The sequence below is a fragment of the Cygnus atratus genome, chromosome 2, assembly GCF_013377495.2.
Source record: "Cygnus atratus isolate AKBS03 ecotype Queensland, Australia chromosome 2, CAtr_DNAZoo_HiC_assembly, whole genome shotgun sequence".
Taxonomy (NCBI): domain Eukaryota; kingdom Metazoa; phylum Chordata; class Aves; order Anseriformes; family Anatidae; genus Cygnus; species Cygnus atratus.
The window spans coordinates 39,745,839-39,766,437 of record NC_066363.1 but is presented as its reverse complement, the minus strand read 5'-3'; the positions used below and the strand labels follow the sequence as shown (position 1 = coordinate 39,766,437).

Below are 20,599 nucleotides of genomic sequence, written 5' to 3'. Positions count from 1 at the left end.
TTCTTTCAGGAATACGGGAGATGTGTACATGTTTTATATAAACTGCTTTATCGTGGTTGTTTTCGTTGTTCATAGGATGGGAAACAGTGTGATCTGAAGGCTACACTGGAGTCAAGAGCTCATGAGACTCAGCCTGTTTTCTGATTTAAAATACATTTATAAAGATTTAAACTCATCTTCAGTCCCCCAAACTGGGGGATACTATCTCATATCTTGTAAGATCAGCTAGTTGAATATACTAAATATATACTATGTAAATATATACAATATACTAAAACTATATCATAAATTTTAATGTCGTTTGATCATTCTAGATTATGAGTGCATCAATTTCTGCAAATTAGAACTTCATCAGTCAGGGTACAGAAAGCTTAATTCTTTGAAGCACTTCTTGATGCTGGTGGGGGGACATCTGAAAAGGTGTCAATGTTTTGCTGTGCGTGAGGGAGGGTAATTTAGCTTGCTCAATTGACAGGATCTTTGACTAGGGTTAAAAAGGTAGAGAACTATTTGGATAGTGATTCTTTCTGTGGGAGAAGCTTTCAAGTCAAACTTATCCTCTTTAAAGGATTTATTTGTTCTTTAACAACTTCATGGCATGACCCCTGATTGACAATGAAGTGGTATTTATAGTGTTTAGCCAGTCATCAGAAATGACTAATTATGCCTCCCTCAGAGTGTACATGCTTTGATGACTCATGTAATATGCTCTCATTATCTCACAATTTGGTATCTCTGATACGTTTAAAAATATGTATGTGTAGTAGGGGTACTTAACATTAGTTTTTCTCAAAATTCCATAAATTAAACATTTTGTAATTTTTAAATAAAAAACTGTTGAACCTCCTCTGGTGTCCCCTTTCAAAATAATAGATGTTCCATGTTCAGTAAGTCTCTTTTGTGCTTGCCATTTTAGAAAATCTTCTAGCAGTTTGAATGCGTGTAAGCCAAGGAAAAAAGATCCAAAGGCTAATCCATTAGTAGCCTCTCAGATCTGACCTTCCCTTAGAAAATATTCTATGGAAAGACTAAAACTGCTCTTTACAAAAGGGCAAAAGACTGCAGCAGAAAAAAAATTATGAAATAAGTAACACATATAATACCAGGACTAAAACGCTGGTTCATCTGCTTCTGAACTGGAAAATCAGATTAAGTAGTCACATAATATATAAGCAACGGTGCTTCTTTAAGTTTGCTGTTTGTGTATTGCTAGGAAGCATTTTATATAATTCTCTTACTGAAAAAACAAACAACAAACAAAAACTTATTGTAAAACTTATTGTAAAATACTACCTGGAACCCTGTAAACTGGATTTCTGTGACTCTTGCTTTAAACTTATATCTTTTGAGTTTTCTGTTTTTTAAATTACAAGCTAACTCCAATTAAAAGTTAAATAAATAAATAAAGTTACATTGTGTTTTGCCTCCCTTCACTGTCCCCAGCCTGGCACCCAAGAATAACACATGCATCCCATTTTATTATTTATTATTATTTTTAAAATGTCTACCAACAGGAACTTTCTAACAATTTTATGGTTAAATTTTTCAGTCAGAAACTTTAACAGTGTGCTTGCATTTTCATCCCAGGAAAAAAAATAATTATATATATAGCCTAGTAAGTAGGTTACTTTTGGGTGTTACCAGGATAGTTTTAATTACTTGTTTGTCTTGATTCCCATCAAGGCATTTCCCTTCAGTCTTCCTTGTCCCTGATGACCTCTGCCACCAGAGAGCTATCCAGAATTTTGTTATTTTTTCATTTGTCCTAGATAGGTTTATTTGTTTCTTTGTCCTTATAGATAGATATTCATTACATCAGATAGAGGTTGATAATATCACAAGATTATTAAAGCACTCATCAGGTGTCTAGGAGATGGTAGTCCAAATTCCTGTACTGAAAGGATGAGGACAGATGATAGGAGTTGGAGGATGTACTGTGGACCTGTAGAGATTAATTCTTGTGTAAGGGGGACAAGCCTTGGGTAGCCTGCAAGATGGATGGCTAACCTCCAGCTGGGACTGATCTGCTCACATTTCAGATGGCTCTAATGAACTTCTACCTAGTGGTTGCAGTGGAAGACCATCTTCAAGAACCTTGACTGAAACCATTCATTCTTATTCATCCCCTCTGCATTGGTTGGATTATTCAGCAAATACGGTGAAGATAGAGGTTTCTAAATTTGACTAGAATAGTTACAAGACCCAGATGACAGAGATGTAACCAGCCATGACACATTTTTACACCCAACAGCAATGAGCAGGAACCCGATAGGATGTTACTAAGGACAATTCCAAGCAATAATCATACTGTAACCTGATAAAATTTTGACCGTTATAATTCAACTCCCTCCTCTTCCTAATCAATTATTTCTTGTATGCTGAATAGAAAGTAAAGCATAATATAGGAGATTGCAAATTTTGCAATTCCTAATTGTAAAATTTATGATTAGCTTCATATCCAATGACCAAAAAAAAAAAAAAATCCACATTAAGCAGTAGTGAGAAAGAAAGAAGGAGAAATGGAAATCCTAGTGTGGCTATTTACCTGTGCAGCAAGTTGATTATACCTCTGATAAAGCATCTAGAATGGTCGTGTGGCACTGCATATGTATGCATGTGCACATGGCTTAATATAAGCATGTGTTTATATGCACATGTGTACATGCTTTAATCATTTCATTTCTCATGCACAGTACTGCCTGAATATCTTTACATCTTTGGTTTATATATTTGTAAATGAGGTTGAAACATAGATCTGAGTAATTACATGATGTAATGCTCTGGTGGACAGTGATCAAAGAAGGAAGTAGTAGATAAGTAATGAAAAAGTGTTCCAGTACAAAAAGTATCAACAGTTTATAGACAACAATAAATAATCTTTAGGAGGACAAACCAGGCACTGCAGAATTCTGTGTTAAATGCTTTTATTGAGGCTTCTATTTCTTACACTATTTTCCATGAAAGCTTTTCTGTCAGTGCTGTGGTTTTCTATTGCATGAAGCTAAGCTGCCAAATCACTGTAAACCCACAGATGAGCTAGAATTCACTTTTACATTGCAGTCAACTTTGTGAGCAGTCAGAATATGTTCAATAAATGCTCATGAAAAGACAAATTTATTTATTTATTTACAAAAAGAGAAAGCAGAGGTTCTGCAGATGAAGTGGGTGTAGCAATCCAGCATACCATCATGCTTCTTAGCGAACAACTCATCTTCTGTTCTGCCATCTGCAGGCTGTTCTTCAATGCTGGGAAGAGATACAAACCCCAACAGTTCTACAGCCTTCTGTAACACACACAAGCTGAGGTGGTGTTGGTGCAACGCTATCCTTTATTCAGGATGAATTCATAGTCAGTATGCTTAGATCTGTTGTTTCATATCTAAAAAGTCTAGAGAGATATGACTGGGGCTTTCAAACCTGTGGGAAATTCTTTTGGTTGTTAATATATATTCAGTTGTTAATCAGTATAGGAACATGAAGTAAAGCTATAATATACACCTTTATCTGGGCACACCATTGATCTATATAAAACAGAAGAAAATATTCTGTAAGGACAATCTCGTGATTTCTGTCTCCCCATCCATCTCTAGGTACCTAGAGTAAGTAGGCTTATTTTCAGAGACACTGAGTGGCAAAATGACTGAAAATCAAGTTACTGAATTATCTAAAAATAGAAGCACTACTATAATCATGTTTCAGAATTACTGACTTCCCAATTATTTTGGCATGAATAAGGTTGAAAAGTATTTGGATTGAAATGGTCTCTGAAAAGTGTGCATTGAAGAGAGAGAGAGATTGGCTTTGGTATATGATCTTTTCATTCAGCTGTGGGAAATGGACAGAATTAGTTATAGGCTTCTATGATAGCAGGATGTTTTCAAACCTGGTAATTAAATTCAGAAGTATAGCAGATCAAAAGGAAACCATACAGAAAAAGATGTAACAAAGTCAAGAACAGATACAGACAGGAGTTTTTTTGCTGTAAATGCTGTTCTGAATTGGAATGGCAGGAGTCTCTGTCAATAAGCTCAAAAGGTAGGAACAGAGATGAAAACTATCCTTTTAGTGTTAATTATTATAAACCAGGTAGGAATGTATTTGAACACCACTGGCAGAGTGCTAGAAAGCAGTAACTTTTTTTCTCCTTTCTTTTTTTTTGGGAGAATAGTAGTGGACCATTCCAAATTCAAAAGAAATTGATTGTTTCTGGGTGATTTTAAAATCTTCTTTTTTTTTTTTTTTCTTCCTCTTCATTGTTAATGCTAAATGGCTATATAATCTAATAGCTATTTTGTGAAATGTTCCCATTCTCTCTACCTTTTTGAAGGTAAGCATGAATAGCATAAATTAACCCACAGGAATTTCAGTGGAACACACTTGTAGGATGTCAGTCAGGTCATTCATTTTTGATCTTTGGTTTTACATTGGGCAAAATATTGAAGTAAAGTATGATCATTTGGGCAAAATTTTGAGATACAGTATGATCATTTAAGATCCCAGAAAATTTATTGGGTGTTGGGGAAACTACTGTTACAGTTAATTCTGAACTGTTACATGAAAATTCAATTGTTCTTGTATAATTTTCATGCTGGTTTCACTTGCAGGTGTTCTTCATGTTCTGTTCTAAATTGGTGTTTAGTGTTATTGAGCACAGTTAGTAGTTGCTGCAATGATCTCATATAGAGCCAAATTTCAATGGGTGTGAGTGATCTGCAGGGCTCCCAGTTCTTTTAAGAGGTTTGGAAGCTTTGGCTAGGTTTCAGCTCACGTATCAGAGCATGTGAAGTTAGGTGATTGTGTATAGGAGTCTAGAAGTGAATTAGGTGTCTAAGCTCCCGTTTTGATCAGTGAAACTCTAGTCAATATAGTTAATGGAGCTTACAGTGCTATTTAGCCATCCAAATGTAGGTGTGTACTTCTGAATGAGGTAAATAAATCTTCGGCCTTGGTTTACTACATCAATTTGATCTCCACTGACTGTGACATCCAGCTCACAGGTGGGCACGAGCATATAGACACAATAACCTTAGTATCAGTCTCTGAGGCAAATGCTACCTATGCAGAGGTCTACTACAGAAAAAAAAAATCACTGATAATTTTACTGCATAACAAGTTGTTTCTTACGAGGAGCGGCTGAGGGAGCTGGGGTTGTTCAGCCTGGAGAAGAGGAGGCTCAGGGGTGACCTTATTGCACTCTATAGATACCTTAAAGGAGGCTGTAGTGAGGTGGGGGGTTGGTCTATTCTCCCATGTGCCTGGTGACAGGATGAGGGGGAATGGGCTAAAGTTGCTCCAGGGGAGGTTTAGGTTGGATATTAGGAAGAACTTCTTTACTGAAAGGGTTGCGAGGCATTGGAATGGGCTGCCCAGGGAAGTGGTTAAGTCACCATCCCTGGAGGTCTTTAAAAGACATTTAGATGTAAAGCTTAGTGATATAGTTTAGTGGAGGACTTGTTAGTGTTAGGTCAGAGGCTGGACTAGGTGATCTAGGAGGTCTCTTCCAACCTAGATGATTCTGTGATTCTTACACTTTAGCATGAAATTTGCATGCATAGATTAACAAAACGCTTGCACATGGATATGTGAATCAAATTGTGGGCTGATGTGAGTAAAAACAGTACAAATTTGCCAAACTTATCTCACAAAAAGTTGAATGTTGTGTCTCGAGTTGAATACTATATCTTTCATCTTTTTACACCCTCAAATTATTGCCTTTTCTGTTGCCAACTTTTCCTCCTCCGTTTTTGCATGTTAATTTCTGATATATCGCACATTTCTCACCTTTAGTTAGCATTTCCTTTGATAACAACATGTTGGCCAAAATAATTTTTCCTTGGAAATTAAAGATGAAATTGAAACATGTCATATATGTTTTTCGATGAGTTTAGTGACTATTAGACTATTTAATAGCTACTGAAGATGGAATTTATCTTGCCTAACTGTAGTTGGCTAAAAGTTTTACACTTCCTCTCTTCCTCTCACATAGCAATTTGCCATGGGATGAGTTGCTCTGTGAGGCACCTGCAGCACTCCACTGCCAAAAGCACTGGCTAGTTTAGGTTGAGATGTTTCCTTTTTAGGTAGTAAAAGCTATATTTACCTTAAACTCCTTCCTGTTCCCTGACCTTTCCCTGTGCTGTGCTGTTCCCTGTGCTAGCACCTTGCAGATGCTTCAGGTGCTGTTGCAAAGCATCTCAGTTCTCCAGTGTAGGACAGAAATTGCTGCATTTTGCAGCTGCCTCAGTGTTTGTGTCCCTTCCTCTACATAGGTCTACAGCCTTGCTCCTGTCACTTGAGCCATTGTAAAGAAAGAGCTGCTCCACTCCCATTCATATTGGAACTTCATTTGCCTTCAGATTTCCTATTGCAACTTTATATTGAAATCACAGTACAGTGCCTTCAATATCACTGGCAAACCTAAAATCATACTGCATTGTTACTATTTTTTTTTTCTTTTCCATTTTTGACTAGCTCTATACAGCATCAAGAAACGAAGAAGTATTGTTTCATGTCTATGTTTTGAAGTGTTTTCCATCACAGGACTTTAGGCTGTGGAAATTGATAAGATTATATTCTATAGGAGCAAACAAAATACAGATTAAAATCTTACAGCTTTCTTAAAGCAAAACTAGGAGCAGAACTATTTGGGAAGAATTTAATAGACAGTGGCTTGGGAGAAAAAGTGATACTTCTTTAAATAACTAAAGGCTATTAGATGACTAAAAAAAAAAATCATTTCATGTTCAGAAAATTGAAAACTGGCTAGAAGCCTTTTCTGGTTCAGCTACAAAATAAGGGCAGCAGCTAGAAATAAAAAAAACAATTTGGAACAAAATGATAAAAGAGAAAATGGATACTAATCGATATAAATTAGAAGTAAGAAGTATGGAAAATTTATAGGGGAAGCCAAAAACAGGAAATAAAAATTATGTGGTTGGCAAGGCTAACAAAGTTTTCAGAGTGTATTAAGAACAAAAATCCTAATAGTATAAGCCACTAGATGGAGATAGTAAGATTGTTAAGAGTGATTTGAAAGAATCATAAAAGTTAAATAAATATTTTAATTCTGTATTTTGAAAAATTCTTGGTACTGTCCTCATGTTATGAGTATGCTGAGGTACTTTCCAAAATGCCTGGAAAAAAGGAGTATGTCAAGCAGCAGCTCAGCAGCTGCTTGGACAAAAGACTATTTAAAATCAGTAAGTCTGGGTAAATTTTGTATAGGACTCCTAAACTATTTGGCTGAGGAGATCCCAGTTTCACTGATTTCCTTATAAAAAGAAAAAATAATAAAAAATAAAAACAGACAGACATGAAAACGCAGGGGACTAGAGAAGTGATAATGATGTTCTGGTATTCAGAAATGTAACTGATATCTATGTAATACTCAAATTGCTATGGTTCTTGAGCAAAGGAAATAAACTGTAAATAAACGCAATAAATGTTAGTTTTTTAATTTAACTGAATATGAACAAACAAAACAGGCAGTATAAACAGACTATTTAACTATGTAATGTCTGGTTTTGTTACATTAAATTTGTCATTTGATTGATAAAGATAATTTTAGAACCAATAGACATGCATATTTTTGGCTACTGTTTTCTTTTAAACAAATGTACATATACACATCCAATAAAGAAGTGGTTAATTGACAAATCAGCTACATACAAAATTTAACTAATTCAAGATGGCACCAGCTGTTATGCAAAGTGCAGGTCAGAGCTTTTGAAAGTATTGTGTCCTGTAAATCAGGGGCCTAAAAAGAATCTAGAGTGCAAAAGCTGTATATAATTTCTCAGTGTGACATTTGGATTTATAAATTTAAATTTATGTATTATAAATGTGTAAGTGGTGAGAATAGAATGCCTAGTTCTAGTGATGAATCTTAAAAAGTATGTATCAAAACAGTGGAGAGTGTTGGAAAAGGACAAAAAGTGAATGAATTAGACAGAATTAGGCAGAATTGCACACCTGACCAAGGGTAGTGATGGATTGTTTTTGATATACTCAAAAACACATTAGACAAACTTTACTGAATGCAGTACAGAAAAAAAAAAAAAAAAGAAAAAAAAAAGAGCGGGGAAAGAGAGACAATACACTTTGGAGCTGATATTGCTACCAGTTCTGTTTTTCAAAGACTGAAATAAATGTAGGTGGTTGGTTTGGGGTTGTTTTTGTCTTTGTTTGTTTGTTTTTGTTACTGAAAAAACATCTTTGACATGGATTCAGGCAGGCTTCTTGGACTTGTTTGCTTTTAAGAAATGCTTTCTCTTTAAAATTATTATCAATATACTAGTCAAAGAAGCTTCTGTACCAATTGTATATTTATTCACATTCATCATCTTAAATCTTGTCACATGCTTAGGAGCAAAAGATGACAGGAATGGGCATTTAATAAAGCAACAAGCAGAGATAGCACCTAGAATATCCATTTGTTTTTATATTGGTAGCTTTTTGCTTGTTTATTACACACATATATATGTATAAATGTAATAATGATTCATATTAGTGGAAATTCAGAAAAATATGACTTTTCAATTGCCACATCATCTGTGTTCGAACTACAAATGCTATAAGTAGTAGCTTTAAGCTTACAAAAATGCCTATTTACATTTTCTTAGCTTTGTATGTAGAAAATCCCTGTTGCTTAAATAGAACTGTGCTGAAAGTATCAGCTATTGAACTGAAAAGTCTGCATGACAAAAATTTTTAAAGGCTCTCAGGCTCTCAGAATCAAAAGTGAATCTTTGTTTACCTCTTGAAAATGCTTTTGTAAGAGGTTCTGGTTAGCCATTTCCAATAGAGAATGGAGCAGTTGATCAGATAGCAGCTAAACTAATGAAAAGCATCATGGAAGTGACAGGAAGATTAATTAAGTTCCTCCAGTTGTATTCACGTGTGGCGGTACAGAGTTCCTTTGGGTACTGCTGCAGTTAAATGGTATTCATGGTGACAAATATTGCAGATTTCTAGAAGTGACACTTTTGAGTCAAGGGTAAAAATCACGTTTGGTAGTTTTATCCTCTAGAGAAAGAGCAAAACTAGTGATGAGCCTCCATGGCTAGTTTAAAATATATAATTATAACTTGCTCCTTCCCTTCTTATACTTTAGTGTAACCTCAAGAGATTAGTAACGAATCACAAAATCTGTGTTATTGTGTAGTATGTCTTAAACTACTCCAGATGGCTTCAAAATAAAAACAAACCAAATTTCTAGTGGAGGTACTTAGTATATTTGACTTCAGGCACAAAAATATGCACACTTGGAAATACTTCCAATTACTTTTGGAGCCTTACAAAGCTGTAGCTTGTTTGCTGCTTTTTATTTCTGAACTGTGGTCACTGTAGCACTAATAGCAATGAAATATCTGCCATACATAAATTTCTACATTGTTCAAAAGTTGCAGCCCTACTTTATCTTCACAAATCCTTTACGTATGGGGTGCTTTTGGTAAATGAGTGGGTCAAGTGTGATTTGGATTGCTTCTTCCACTTCATTTTCTAAGCAAATATTTGCACAAACCATTTTTATTTTAACAGCAGTCTGTGTACAGTCGATAAAATTTATTTCAGGAAAATCTGGAAAGATTTTCCGGTGTATAGGATCTTTTAACCTACTGTAGAATATGCATAAACTTAAAATGTTGTGTCACTAGTGTATTTCATTGCCTACTATTACATTTCTGCTAGCAAAGAGTCCCTGGATATGCTTCTGCATTTGCAAGAAAAGGTTTGTGGTCAGCATCGCTAATTGAAATTCATCAAAGCCAACTGGGTAAGAGTCTGGGTATAAATCTAATATTAGTCTCCCCTGGGAGAGTTCGAGACTGGAAGAGAATTTTCCAGGAATCCTAGGGAATTAACTGGGTGCATTAATATTAAATATTAATTGGTCTCTGTGAGTGGTTTTAGTACTTGCTATGGAGGATTGTGTAAATCAGTAGATAGATAAAAATCAGTAGAAAGCATAGAAAGTGTAGAGAGTTCTCAAAGAGTGGCATTTTGACTCTAGACCAAGTCATGTGTGGTGGTAACCTGTAGATTTACCATCTTTGAAGAAATGCAGGATGCACACTGCACTTGTATGTACAGTGGCATGTGCTCTCCACTTGCTTTTTGTTTATTCAGAGGTAATGTCTCGTGGGGTACTATGCATTTCTGAAATTTTGCCCTCTGTGGCAAGCCCTTTACCAAAGTGGGGTTGCCATGGTTAAAAAAAAAAAAAAAAAAAAAAAAAAAAAAGGCACCAGGTTGCTGGAGAAGAGGGTAGGATTTCAGGGAGTAGAAGCAGCCTATTAGAAATAAGGGTATGGGGTAGCTATTTTAGCAGAAGGTACTTTTTTTTTTTTTTTTTTTTCTTCATGTTAGGTCTATCTTATTGCTGAATCACAGGCTTTTGGGGGGTTTGTTTTTCGAAGTGAATCATGCATGAAAATATGATAACTTTACACTTGACCTGCATCTGTAGCAAAGCTAAATGCTGGTTAGCCTGTGCTGGCTTGTTGATGACTGAGAGTTTACACCGTGTGCTGACATCATGAGCTGATTTGCTCATTCATTCTGCATGATGCTGCATGCCCAGCCTGTGTCTACTTGCATCTCCAGACTCACACAAGTGTTTGTTGTTCCTCACTGTGCAGCAGGGTCCTCAGTGCTTGAGTTAAAACACCAGCCATTCTGGATTGTAATTTCTGAATTAATCCTTACTTTTGCTGACAATGATAATATCCCACTCTGGGAATAAAATTTATTTATTTGCCCCGTGCTTGGAGCTCTACTTCTTTTTGCAATTTATTAGTGTTGTATGTATGTAAATGAAAGCAGAATTGGTGTGGAGTACGTGAACTGGGGCAGTTAAGGCTTTCTAGGAGAGACCACCAGTGACTTTTCTTGCTCCACTGCATTTGTTCTATAGCTGAAGTGCAAATAAATTAAACTTTTTTAGTTTTTATTTGACTACTTAGGTTATATGCTCATTGTAATAACACACAATACAGGAAAGTGGGAGATGGTCCTTTTTCTGGTTTAAAAGGACAAAAAAAGAAGTGTAGGTAATATTCAGAACCAAGTACTGAAGAACACGTTGGTCTATGTGGTCCTTTGCTTTGTACACTGAGGAGCTGGCCTACTATCAGGCTTCACTGAATTGGTACAGATATTGTAACAGAGCAACCAGCTCATGAATGGGCATTTAAAGGCAGTATGGTTGCTGCCTAGCTAATAACAGTATGTCTACCCAGTCATGAGTTGTCTGCACCCAGCCTCTCAGCTGGCCAGCTGGCAGCTCAAACCAGCAACACGTACCAGCTTGGAGGAACACCAGGGCTAGAGGTACCCTGCATCTCAGCAAGTCTGTCTCCTGACCAAATGAGCCTGAGCCTTTCTGCAACACAGCAAACACAGCCTGGTGGGCAAACACTATGCCTGCTTGCCTGGGTGCAGAATGTCTTGAAGGACATCATGCAATGCTCTGCAAAAGTGCTTCAGTGCTAGCAGAGGAACTGAAGGATTTCACAGTGAATTTATTCTCTGAGCTTTTACACTCCAGAGAGAGACTAGAGGAAATGCTTGTACTGCAGAAGGCTCCTAATCATAGCTTATACCTACTGCTTAGAGGACACCAGAATGGCTCAGCTGAGGTATTTTAAACTGGACCTGGAGGGTGGTATTTTCTCCCATAGTGATGTGTCCTTGTATGGTAGAAGTGAATGAACATTATAATGATGAAATGGCAGAAAAGAAGGTACCCTGAATACCCTCTGTTACCTGCTGCTCCAACCTCTCAAGTTAAAATAGAGGCCGTGGTTTCTAGATGGTATTTCTTCACTGTGATTTAGGATTTAGTCAATTTACATAGCCACTGGTCAGTCTGAACCATGCAAAAACTCTTGGTCTTCCTGCCACATGCACTCCAACTTCAAAGTGCACTCCTGCACTGTGTGCTTTTTAGTTGTGAAGCAAAATTGATTTTGAGTTTATCTGTGGAGTGTAGTGCTCTCATTTCAAGTATGCCTCTTTTTATGGGCAGTTGGAATAAGAAAGAGCTCCAAGAAAGGCTGGATATCGGGAAATGGAGAACTGTGGAAGTACCAGTGAGGGACATGACTTAAATTCATGCCACAGTTCACCTCATTGTTGCTTAATCTTGGTGACTTTTGTACAGGTAGCATGAAACCTAGTGAGAGCAATGAAGTGAGGGCCTCTTGCTGAGGGAAGTGTAGCGGCGATGTACACCAGGGCTGTTGACTATTTTGCTGTAATTGGAGCATTCCTTGGCTGCTGTGCTCTTGGGATAATTTTGCCCTAAGTGATTGGACCTCATGAAATTGTAGTTACTGTGTGGAGCTTTTACAAATAAGAAGTGGAGCTTTAAATGAATTATACCTGTCATCCTCTTTCCTGTAGAATGAAAGCATTCATCCCATTAGATCTTATTATAATGAAATAAACACTTCAGCATACTGTCCATTATTTTTTACCTTTATTTAGTTTAAGTGTATTATCAGTGATACATGACAGACTGACAACAGGAAACCAATGTCCTTTATCGATTCGCAGAAGATATATAATACGTGCATAAACACAGAACACATAGGCTTTGCCACGCTGCCACACCACCGAACATCAGATCCGTCCGAAGGCACTACGTGTAAATGCTGGAGAGCGTTTCGGTACCCAGGTCTGGTCTTTCTTTCTCTGTAGCTGCTGGCAAATATATTAGTTTTTAAAGCAGCAGGGACTGTGTGGGGACCTACTTACAATGAACTTAGGACCACTCTGTTTGTCACAGAATAAAATAGCTACCAGCTGCTAATGACTTATCAACCTGGGCTGGAGAGGAACCAGAGACCCAGAGGGTGAAAGGTTGTAAACTCCATTACAAATCTTTGCTGTCATATATCTCCCATCCTCCCACTTTGTTATTCATGGGAAGAAATCATAGTTTTAAAAATCAGTTCAGCTCCATTGAAATCAAACAATGTATTTATGAGTTGCTTTTAAAAATAGAAACAGCCTGGGTTTCATCCAGCACTCGGGTTAAAATCATTTATAGAAATGGAACTATTGATTTCAAAAAATAAAATAAAATAAGCAGTCTTAGGGTACATGATTTTGCCAGCTGCCAAGCACCTTTATCTTGCACTGAAGTCGGAAAATCAGGGCACTCGGGGCTTCTCCTGGAGCCTGCCCTTAAGAGAAAAATAAGTTGACAATATACACTTTGTCTTTTCCATCTATTATGTAATTGAGCACGTTATGTCACTGAACACAATTGCTGCCAAAAAAAAAAAAAAAATAACGCAGCGTATACAATTTTAGAAGCGCTTTTTCTTTTTTTTTTTTTTTTCCTTTTTTGAGCCAGGTTTAGGTTAAGCAGGATATTAGAGCACCTCATTGTGAGCCCGTTAAAGAAAAGATCTGTTTGTAGTACTCCTAGTCCTGATGTCACAGGCACAGCAAGGACATCAGAAGGAGGAGTCAGATTACAGTAAGAATGGGCAGTGCAGCATGCAGCCAGAGTAAATGCTAAATCAGACAGGGATTGTATCAGGGATAAGATTGCCTGCAAAGCGCTCATCCTGAGGAGGCACACTGCTCGCTCACGCTTCTTATGCTGGGAAATTTCCACATAATGTAGAATGAAAGAGCTCTGTTTTACATGTCAGCCCTGTGCGGGAGCTAATGCTGAATACACAGCAGTGGGATCCTGACTACGTGATTAATGAGAAACATAATGTATTTTGGTAAGTGTTAACTGTGATGTAATTCTGCTTCTGCTCACATTATCAATAGGAGTGATTATTTTAAATTTCAGATTCAAGAACATTTTGTGCTGGCATGCACCTAAAACTGAAAACTAGAAAATCGTTTCGGCTGTGCAGTTTGAAAGGATTCCATTGTCTGGGAAATTTTCTGTTTGAATGGGTTACCGCTTAGTCTTAGCAGCTTGAAAAATAAGCTAAATAAGATGAACTCATCCTCGGTTTGTTTTAAATGAACTTGTGTTTCATTTACTGAGAGGGAATGAGAAATCGTTGGGAGGCATGGGAAGTTTTAGACAAACTTAATGAAATGGGTGAGCTACTACTGCACTGTTTATGATTTGGAGGCACAGTAAGTGTTAGGATCTCATTCAGTTTTTAGTTTGAAGAATTCAAAGATACAAAGGAGAAACAATGCTTTATTTGCAGTGGTGTGTTTGCCGAGTACTCTGCATTATGCAGATCACTGGTGTGGGGTTGGCTCCTAGCACACCACGAAATGCATATTATTTTAAGCCTTTAGAGGTCTCAGAGCTGTTAAATATTTGTGCAGAGTTTAGTTTTGTAGCATGATGGAAATCTTCCTTAGCCTTACAGCTGGGCTGGCTGCATACCCTAAAAACATGCTGGAGCGTATAGCTATGCCTAAGCAATGTAGTGCTGCAGTACTGGGCTGGGATGTACAGTTGCAATATAATGCTGCAAGTTCGTGCTGCTCAAAAGCAGAAATTTGATATATTTTTTTTTAATTGCATTCTGGAAAAAAATATGATTCTTTGTTATATGACATCTTATCTCGCCTCTGTTAATTTATCACTGCATAATATTTAGAATGAACGCACAGCAGAGAGTTAGAGAATTTCTGGGACATTCAGCAGCTTTCTCAGTTTCATTAAATATTGAATCAGGAGTTCACTTCAAGCTGTAAGAGAAGTATTTTTGTTATATTCTGAGCCCTATCATATGAGTGCTACACTCTGTAACATGCTAAGCATTATTTTCTTATTTTTATAAAACTAAAAATACTGGGGGTGAGGGGTGGGGATGTCTTCAACAGCAAAATCCATCAATTATGAAAGCAGATTGATTTTTTTTTTTATAAACTACCGTAACAGAAAAAATAGAAATTGGATGAGTTCTCAGAACTGTTCAGAGTTCCTTCTGAAGATGAATTTGCAATGCTTTAGCTTTACTACATTTTCCAAAGATTGAGGAAGAATAGCCAAGCATTATAGTTTTAGGCTTGAGTAATTTGGGTTAAGTCTCTTCACCATTAAAAACAAATGATGTTAGGTTAATTTTTTGGTTATTTCTGTTTGTTTGTTTGTTTGCTGCCTTTTAATATGATTGCAAGTGCTAAATGGGATATATATATTTTTTTCTTTTTTGCAGTCAGTTTCACAATTACCTGTGTGACTAGAATTAGAAGTTACAGTTTCCTGAAGTTATACGGGTTAGAGTATTAGGTATATGTTCACTGGGTAGTATTTAATTTATTTATTTTTTTCTGTTTTTCTATAATTTTCAGAAACACATAATGGTGATCAAACTTATTTTGCTGTTATTTCTTTGGAAAAATACCAACTCCTGTTTCACATGCTCATTTGTTTTCTGGTGCAACACAAGTTTTTAATTGGAACAAACTGGGTTGTGCTTTCTCCCTGCTTTTAGGAAATCTCACTTTTGAGAGAAGAGCTAAAAGTTTCAGTTAGGCAGGTTTTCAGTATTCTGTGTTCAGACTGAAACTTCCTTTAATATTAAGTTTTAAATGGATGTTCTCCTTTCTGTCTTTTGCATAACAAAGCACGATCTAATGGGGATAATGTTTACCTGTGGCTGTGCTTGGTGTTTTCCTGGTCCGTCTGTGAGAAGCCAGAATGTCTGTAATCTCACCTGTCTCTGTTGTAACAGTGACTGCACAAAGCAGTATTGCACAAATCCAAATGAAAGCTAGACCACGTACATCATGCACCCACTTTGACTTGAAATTGCTATAGCCATCATGTACGCAATATTAGAATTTTATATTTGCTGAAAAAAAATAAAAAATCCTTTCAATATTAGTAAAGAATTCCAGGATATTTCTTTCCTTATGCATGGTGTTTTGGGGCCACCTAAAGAAAAGAGAGGGAAGAAAAAGAAAATATTCATGTATGTTTGTATACATCGTAGTTGTTTTTTTGGGTCTTCTTGACTAATTGGTGCTGATGTAAGGTAGCGTTGTGAGTTAACACACATACAGCATTAAGGCTGAAATAAATACTGAAATGGAAAGTAAGACCTAGTCCTCTGAAAATGTTTTTCTTATGTAGCAAGTAATAGTGGGTGAAGTGAGTTTCTTAAGCATCAAAGAGAAAAGTTACTAAATTCCAAAATCAGTCATAGGGTTTCTTGCTTTCTTTAAACCTGTAGCCTGCAAGATTTGGGGCTGAAATAATGTATATGGTACTATTAGAGCCGAGCCTTCAAATAATTAAACTAATGGTGATGGTTCTAATTACATATGCTTTTCTTTTACGTTGCACTGGAATTTTGATGGAGTGGTTTCAATAATTGCTAATTTTCACTCCCTATGCTGTGCTTCGGAGCCTGTTGTTTGGTCACCGTGGATACATTTGTTACTTATTCTATTGGTTTTGCGTTTGTCATTTTGAGTTGAACAGAAATGTGGGATTGTAATAATAGTAAAAACCCTACAAAATGATGTAACATGTTTATAGGGTAAGCCAAAAGCCAATGAAAATAATAAATATCTGTTAAGTGCTTTAATAGGTATATGCTTTACACTCTAAAACATACACACATCCCCTAGAGCAACTTTTGCTTGCATTTATCCTTGACGTAATAAGTTAGCATAAGGTAAAAGTCACTTGCAACCATTCGCTGCCGACAGGAGAGGAGAAACGGTGGGTGGCTGTCAGTGCAAAGCGGTAATCAGGGACCTTCTCCGGTTCTACTCCATGCGAAGGCTCTGCTGTGGCCACCGGCTGTACATAGCTGGTCACTGCCATCTCTACCAAAAAAGGTCCCGCCGACCGCTGCTGCCTTGGCTCGGCCACCTTGCCAGCACAGTGCGTTGCTCCAGCAGCTGGATGGAGCTGACTTGCCCGTGAGCATTGTGCTAGCCCATATGGAAGCCCCTTGACTGGGGAAAGGCTGTGCAAGCTGGGTGGAAAGTGTCCCCGCTCTTCACAATTCAGATGGTGAAGGGGGAGGGAGAGCTTTTGGAGCGTGTCGTGCACCACCGCGGTACGCGAGGGTCGCCCGCTGGAGGAGATACTGCAGTGAAATTGCAGTTAAGGGACAGCGAGCACTGCTCTTGAGAGCTCTAATGGAGCTGGGAGGAAAGCCAATCCTCCACCCCACTGCCCCCTCCCCAGTACCTTGTCCTTACTGAAGAAGCACAAAAAAAAAAGGAACTGAAATTAAAATTTACCACCAAAAAAAAAAAAAAAAGGAAAAAAAGAAAGAGAGAGAGAAAATGGAACCTTGTACAGTGACAGTGAGCTCCACTAACCTGTTTTTTTTTTGTGTATTCCCCCCTACCCCCCAACTCCCTTGCCCTCTGTGGACCAATTACTGATTTAAGTAATGTCTGTGCTTAGTGTTTCCATTCACATTATACAGGAAATCTAATATATTGGGGTGGAAATGAATATCCTATGGGATAAAATAATAGAGCTCATAATGGGGACAGAGACAAACAAATATTGCCTGAAAATGCCATCACATTTCTGTTTGCATGTTGACTGTTTTCATTTTCAGTGTTTTTTTCTCCAGCCAATGTTGTAGAGTGTAGTAATTCATCTGCATACATGCTACTATTCTGAGTATCACTTTTTATTTCTGGAACACTTTCTTGTAGAAGAGATTCATGCTGGATGACTCATGGAAGAAAAAATACCCCCCACACCCCAAATCTCACCACCTCTTTAAAGAAAACACATTGTACAAACCAAACAACCAAAAAACCCCACATGTTTCTGCAGTTTCAGTGAAAATATTTAGTTGTCACCGGTTTGTTTTTAAGAGGTTATATTTTCTTCTAGGTTAGACACTGCAGAGGCCTTTCATTGCATTTCTGTTTGTCTTCATTTAAGACAGGATGAATCACTGATGATAAGACTATGCTTTTAAAATGTTTTGAGAAATGCAGATACTGGATTATGAACTGTACTCTATTTTATCACCAGCCATCTGCAATAAGAAAGTGTAGCTAATATGTAATGGATGCTGAAAGTGACAGAAGAATTCAGCTGAGCAAGCCAATGTATAGGAGCTAGAGATCTGCAGGAACCTTATGTTTATACTTGGAACTTTACAGCCTCCCGGGCAGTGAAGTTCATATCTTGAAGCACTGAATAATGATTAATGCATGTATACATAATAGTAACTATTAAAAAAAAAAACTGCTGAAAATTACCGGAACTGTTCTGTGTTAGATTATACCATTTTAGATTCTGTTGCAGAAACTGTTCATTTAATATATCTCTAAATATATTCAGTATGTTACCATAAATAAAGGGGTGATTTCAACATTTCACCAAAAAATAAAAAATAATAAAAAAAAATGTCCCAGTGTTACCCTTTTTGTGGTTGGCATAACTGCTCCAAAATCGAAATTGGAATTAGTGGTTTATGGCTTCATTAGTGAAGAATAGAGCACGGCTGCTTCAGCTGAAGGTCTTTAACAAAAAAGTGTATGCGCGTGCGTGAATGTGAACGTGTCTGTCTATGTGTGTTTTAAGTGGGGTGGCAATGGAATCTCATATTCCACCCCGTCTTAACTAATGTCTTATTTCTGTTAAGAAATGAAATATAAAGTCAAAACTATATTTTTTAAATTTTCATTGTGATGTCATGCTTCCGTCCTTTTTCGACCTTTTTTTTTCCCCGAATGACAGTTTACGTACGTTATTTTTATAAAATATTTTAAGCTAATGAGATTGAGTGCAGAATTATCTCTGAGTCCAGTGGTTTCTACCTCTTGGTGCCTATATGCAAATATCCTTCCAAATTATTTGGATTCTCTTTTATGGCTTGATGGTAGTTTTAGAAATGCTTGCAATTACAAAAATGCTAATCAGGTTACAGGAATACTTTTTAAGCTTTTGACCCTCGTTACACTAAAGAAAATGACGATTCTTTAAAAAAGAAGAAATAGATCTGGACTTGATAAAGGAAACATTTCAATTTAGTATTAGATCATGAAAAGTTCTTGAAATTCAGTAAAGGTCATAAGAGTTTCAGTTTTAAAAAGGAGTCGTAATATATGTAATATACATGTAATATGTGGCAAAGATTACTTTTGCAGCTGAAATTGCATAGATGATTGGTAACATTCAGAGAACATAAATCAAAATATGTTGGCTAGAAATACAAAGCCTGAAGTGTGTGAGATTGTAGTTGAATCAAATTGCTGGTGTTGAAAGTGGGAAGAAGCTTTGCTCTGTCCTAGTGTTAAGTCATTACATCACCCAGCCACAGTCTGTAGGGCAGCATGTTTTCTCACTGCTTTTAGCAGTATGTTTCTGCAAAGTCCACTAAGGGGTGAAAAATCTGTTCCATAAAGCTGCGTTATTGGCATGTCCCTATATATGTAGACCTTGCACATTTTATTAACCACTTCTTTCGGTTCATTCATCCAGTGCTCATAAACATGTTCCCCTCAAACAATTTATTTTTATTTTTTTTTGGCTTTGCACATGTGCACAGTGATCACTGATCATATGTGTTGTATGACAACTTAAAGAAGTTGCCAAGGCCTAGATCAAACATGAAACAAGAAAATGCAATTTGATTCAAATATAATTTGAAATTGGAATCGCAGGAGAGGCTTTTATGAACATTCAGTTGTTATACATTCTTGCCTCATGTTAACATCTCTGACAATACAGCCCTGTCTCTTTTGATGCTTTGAAATTATATCCATTTAATACTTTTATATTTAGTAATACATTTAGGCCTGAAAAAAAAGGTAAGACATTTTGAGCCCTTATCTAGAGCATTTAAACAAACGTGCTAGTTCTCTCTTTCCCTCCCTCTCTCTCCTATGTCTGCTTTGGCAAAGGCCACAACTATTTTAAAAAGTTGGGGTGAGATAGCTTTTTATTATTATTATTTTTAATAACACAACTAGCTGGCTGAACCGGTTGTTTGGAAATTATGAAAAAATCTTTTCATCACTATGGGATCAGGTCCTGGCTCTGTTACCCAGCCAACTAATTTACTCTGTTTTATAGTCACTGTTGATGTCAGAATTTAAAACCATAATGTACCACTTGCTTTTCAAGTAAAGCTTGAAACACTCCTGAGATTTGGTAACATACAGTATCTTCATCTCTGAAGCAATTACAGGAGATACAAAAATGAGATTAACTTGGCATGTCTACAGACTTTGAGTACAGCCATTTGAAATTTTAGCATATGCTTAGGATTTCAAAGGGCTTTGGCTCATATTAGTAATTTTTATGATGTGTATTGTTAATGTGTTCTGTTTATTATGATGCAAACTGGCAGTCTCTTCCCCAGGCCTCTCCATCAGAAAACAAGTTAGAGTCTAAAAAGTGGTTTTATGCTAGAAACTGCTTTATGAAGAACAAAGGAAGAAAGCTAGGCTTCATTTCCTCTTTGATTATTACTTCACATAAGTTCTTATGTTTATTTACCTTTGTACTGTAATTGAGAAAAGTAGATGGACAGTCCACTTCATTCAAAACAAAAGCCATGACAATTTTCTCAGCTTCTTTTGTTCTTGCTGACCTTGTTTACTCAGTTTGTTTACTGTGGAGTGTAGTAAGTTATGAAGACGGGGGGAGATAATGGCTATGTTTTCC

General features: G+C 36.9%; 1 protein-coding gene across 7 annotated transcripts in view; it reads left to right on the top strand.

The window, feature by feature from the left end:
• Positions 1–20,599, top strand: part of ZNF385D (zinc finger protein 385D) — a 429,524-nt gene that overhangs the window by 253,758 nt on the left and 155,167 nt on the right. For 5 of the 7 annotated variants that reach the window (XM_035556479.2, XM_035556482.2, XM_035556478.2 and 2 more), the window contains exon 1: positions 13,495–13,745. The exons of 1 other annotated variant lie outside the window; for it this stretch is intronic. In XM_035556479.2, coding sequence (XP_035412372.1) covers positions 13,724–13,745 — 22 coding nt within the window. In that variant the 5' untranslated portion in view covers positions 13,495–13,723. Of the gene's footprint in view, positions 1–13,494; positions 13,746–20,599 lie in introns of those variants that run through there. One more of the 7 variants, XM_035556483.2, reaches the window with a different exon arrangement.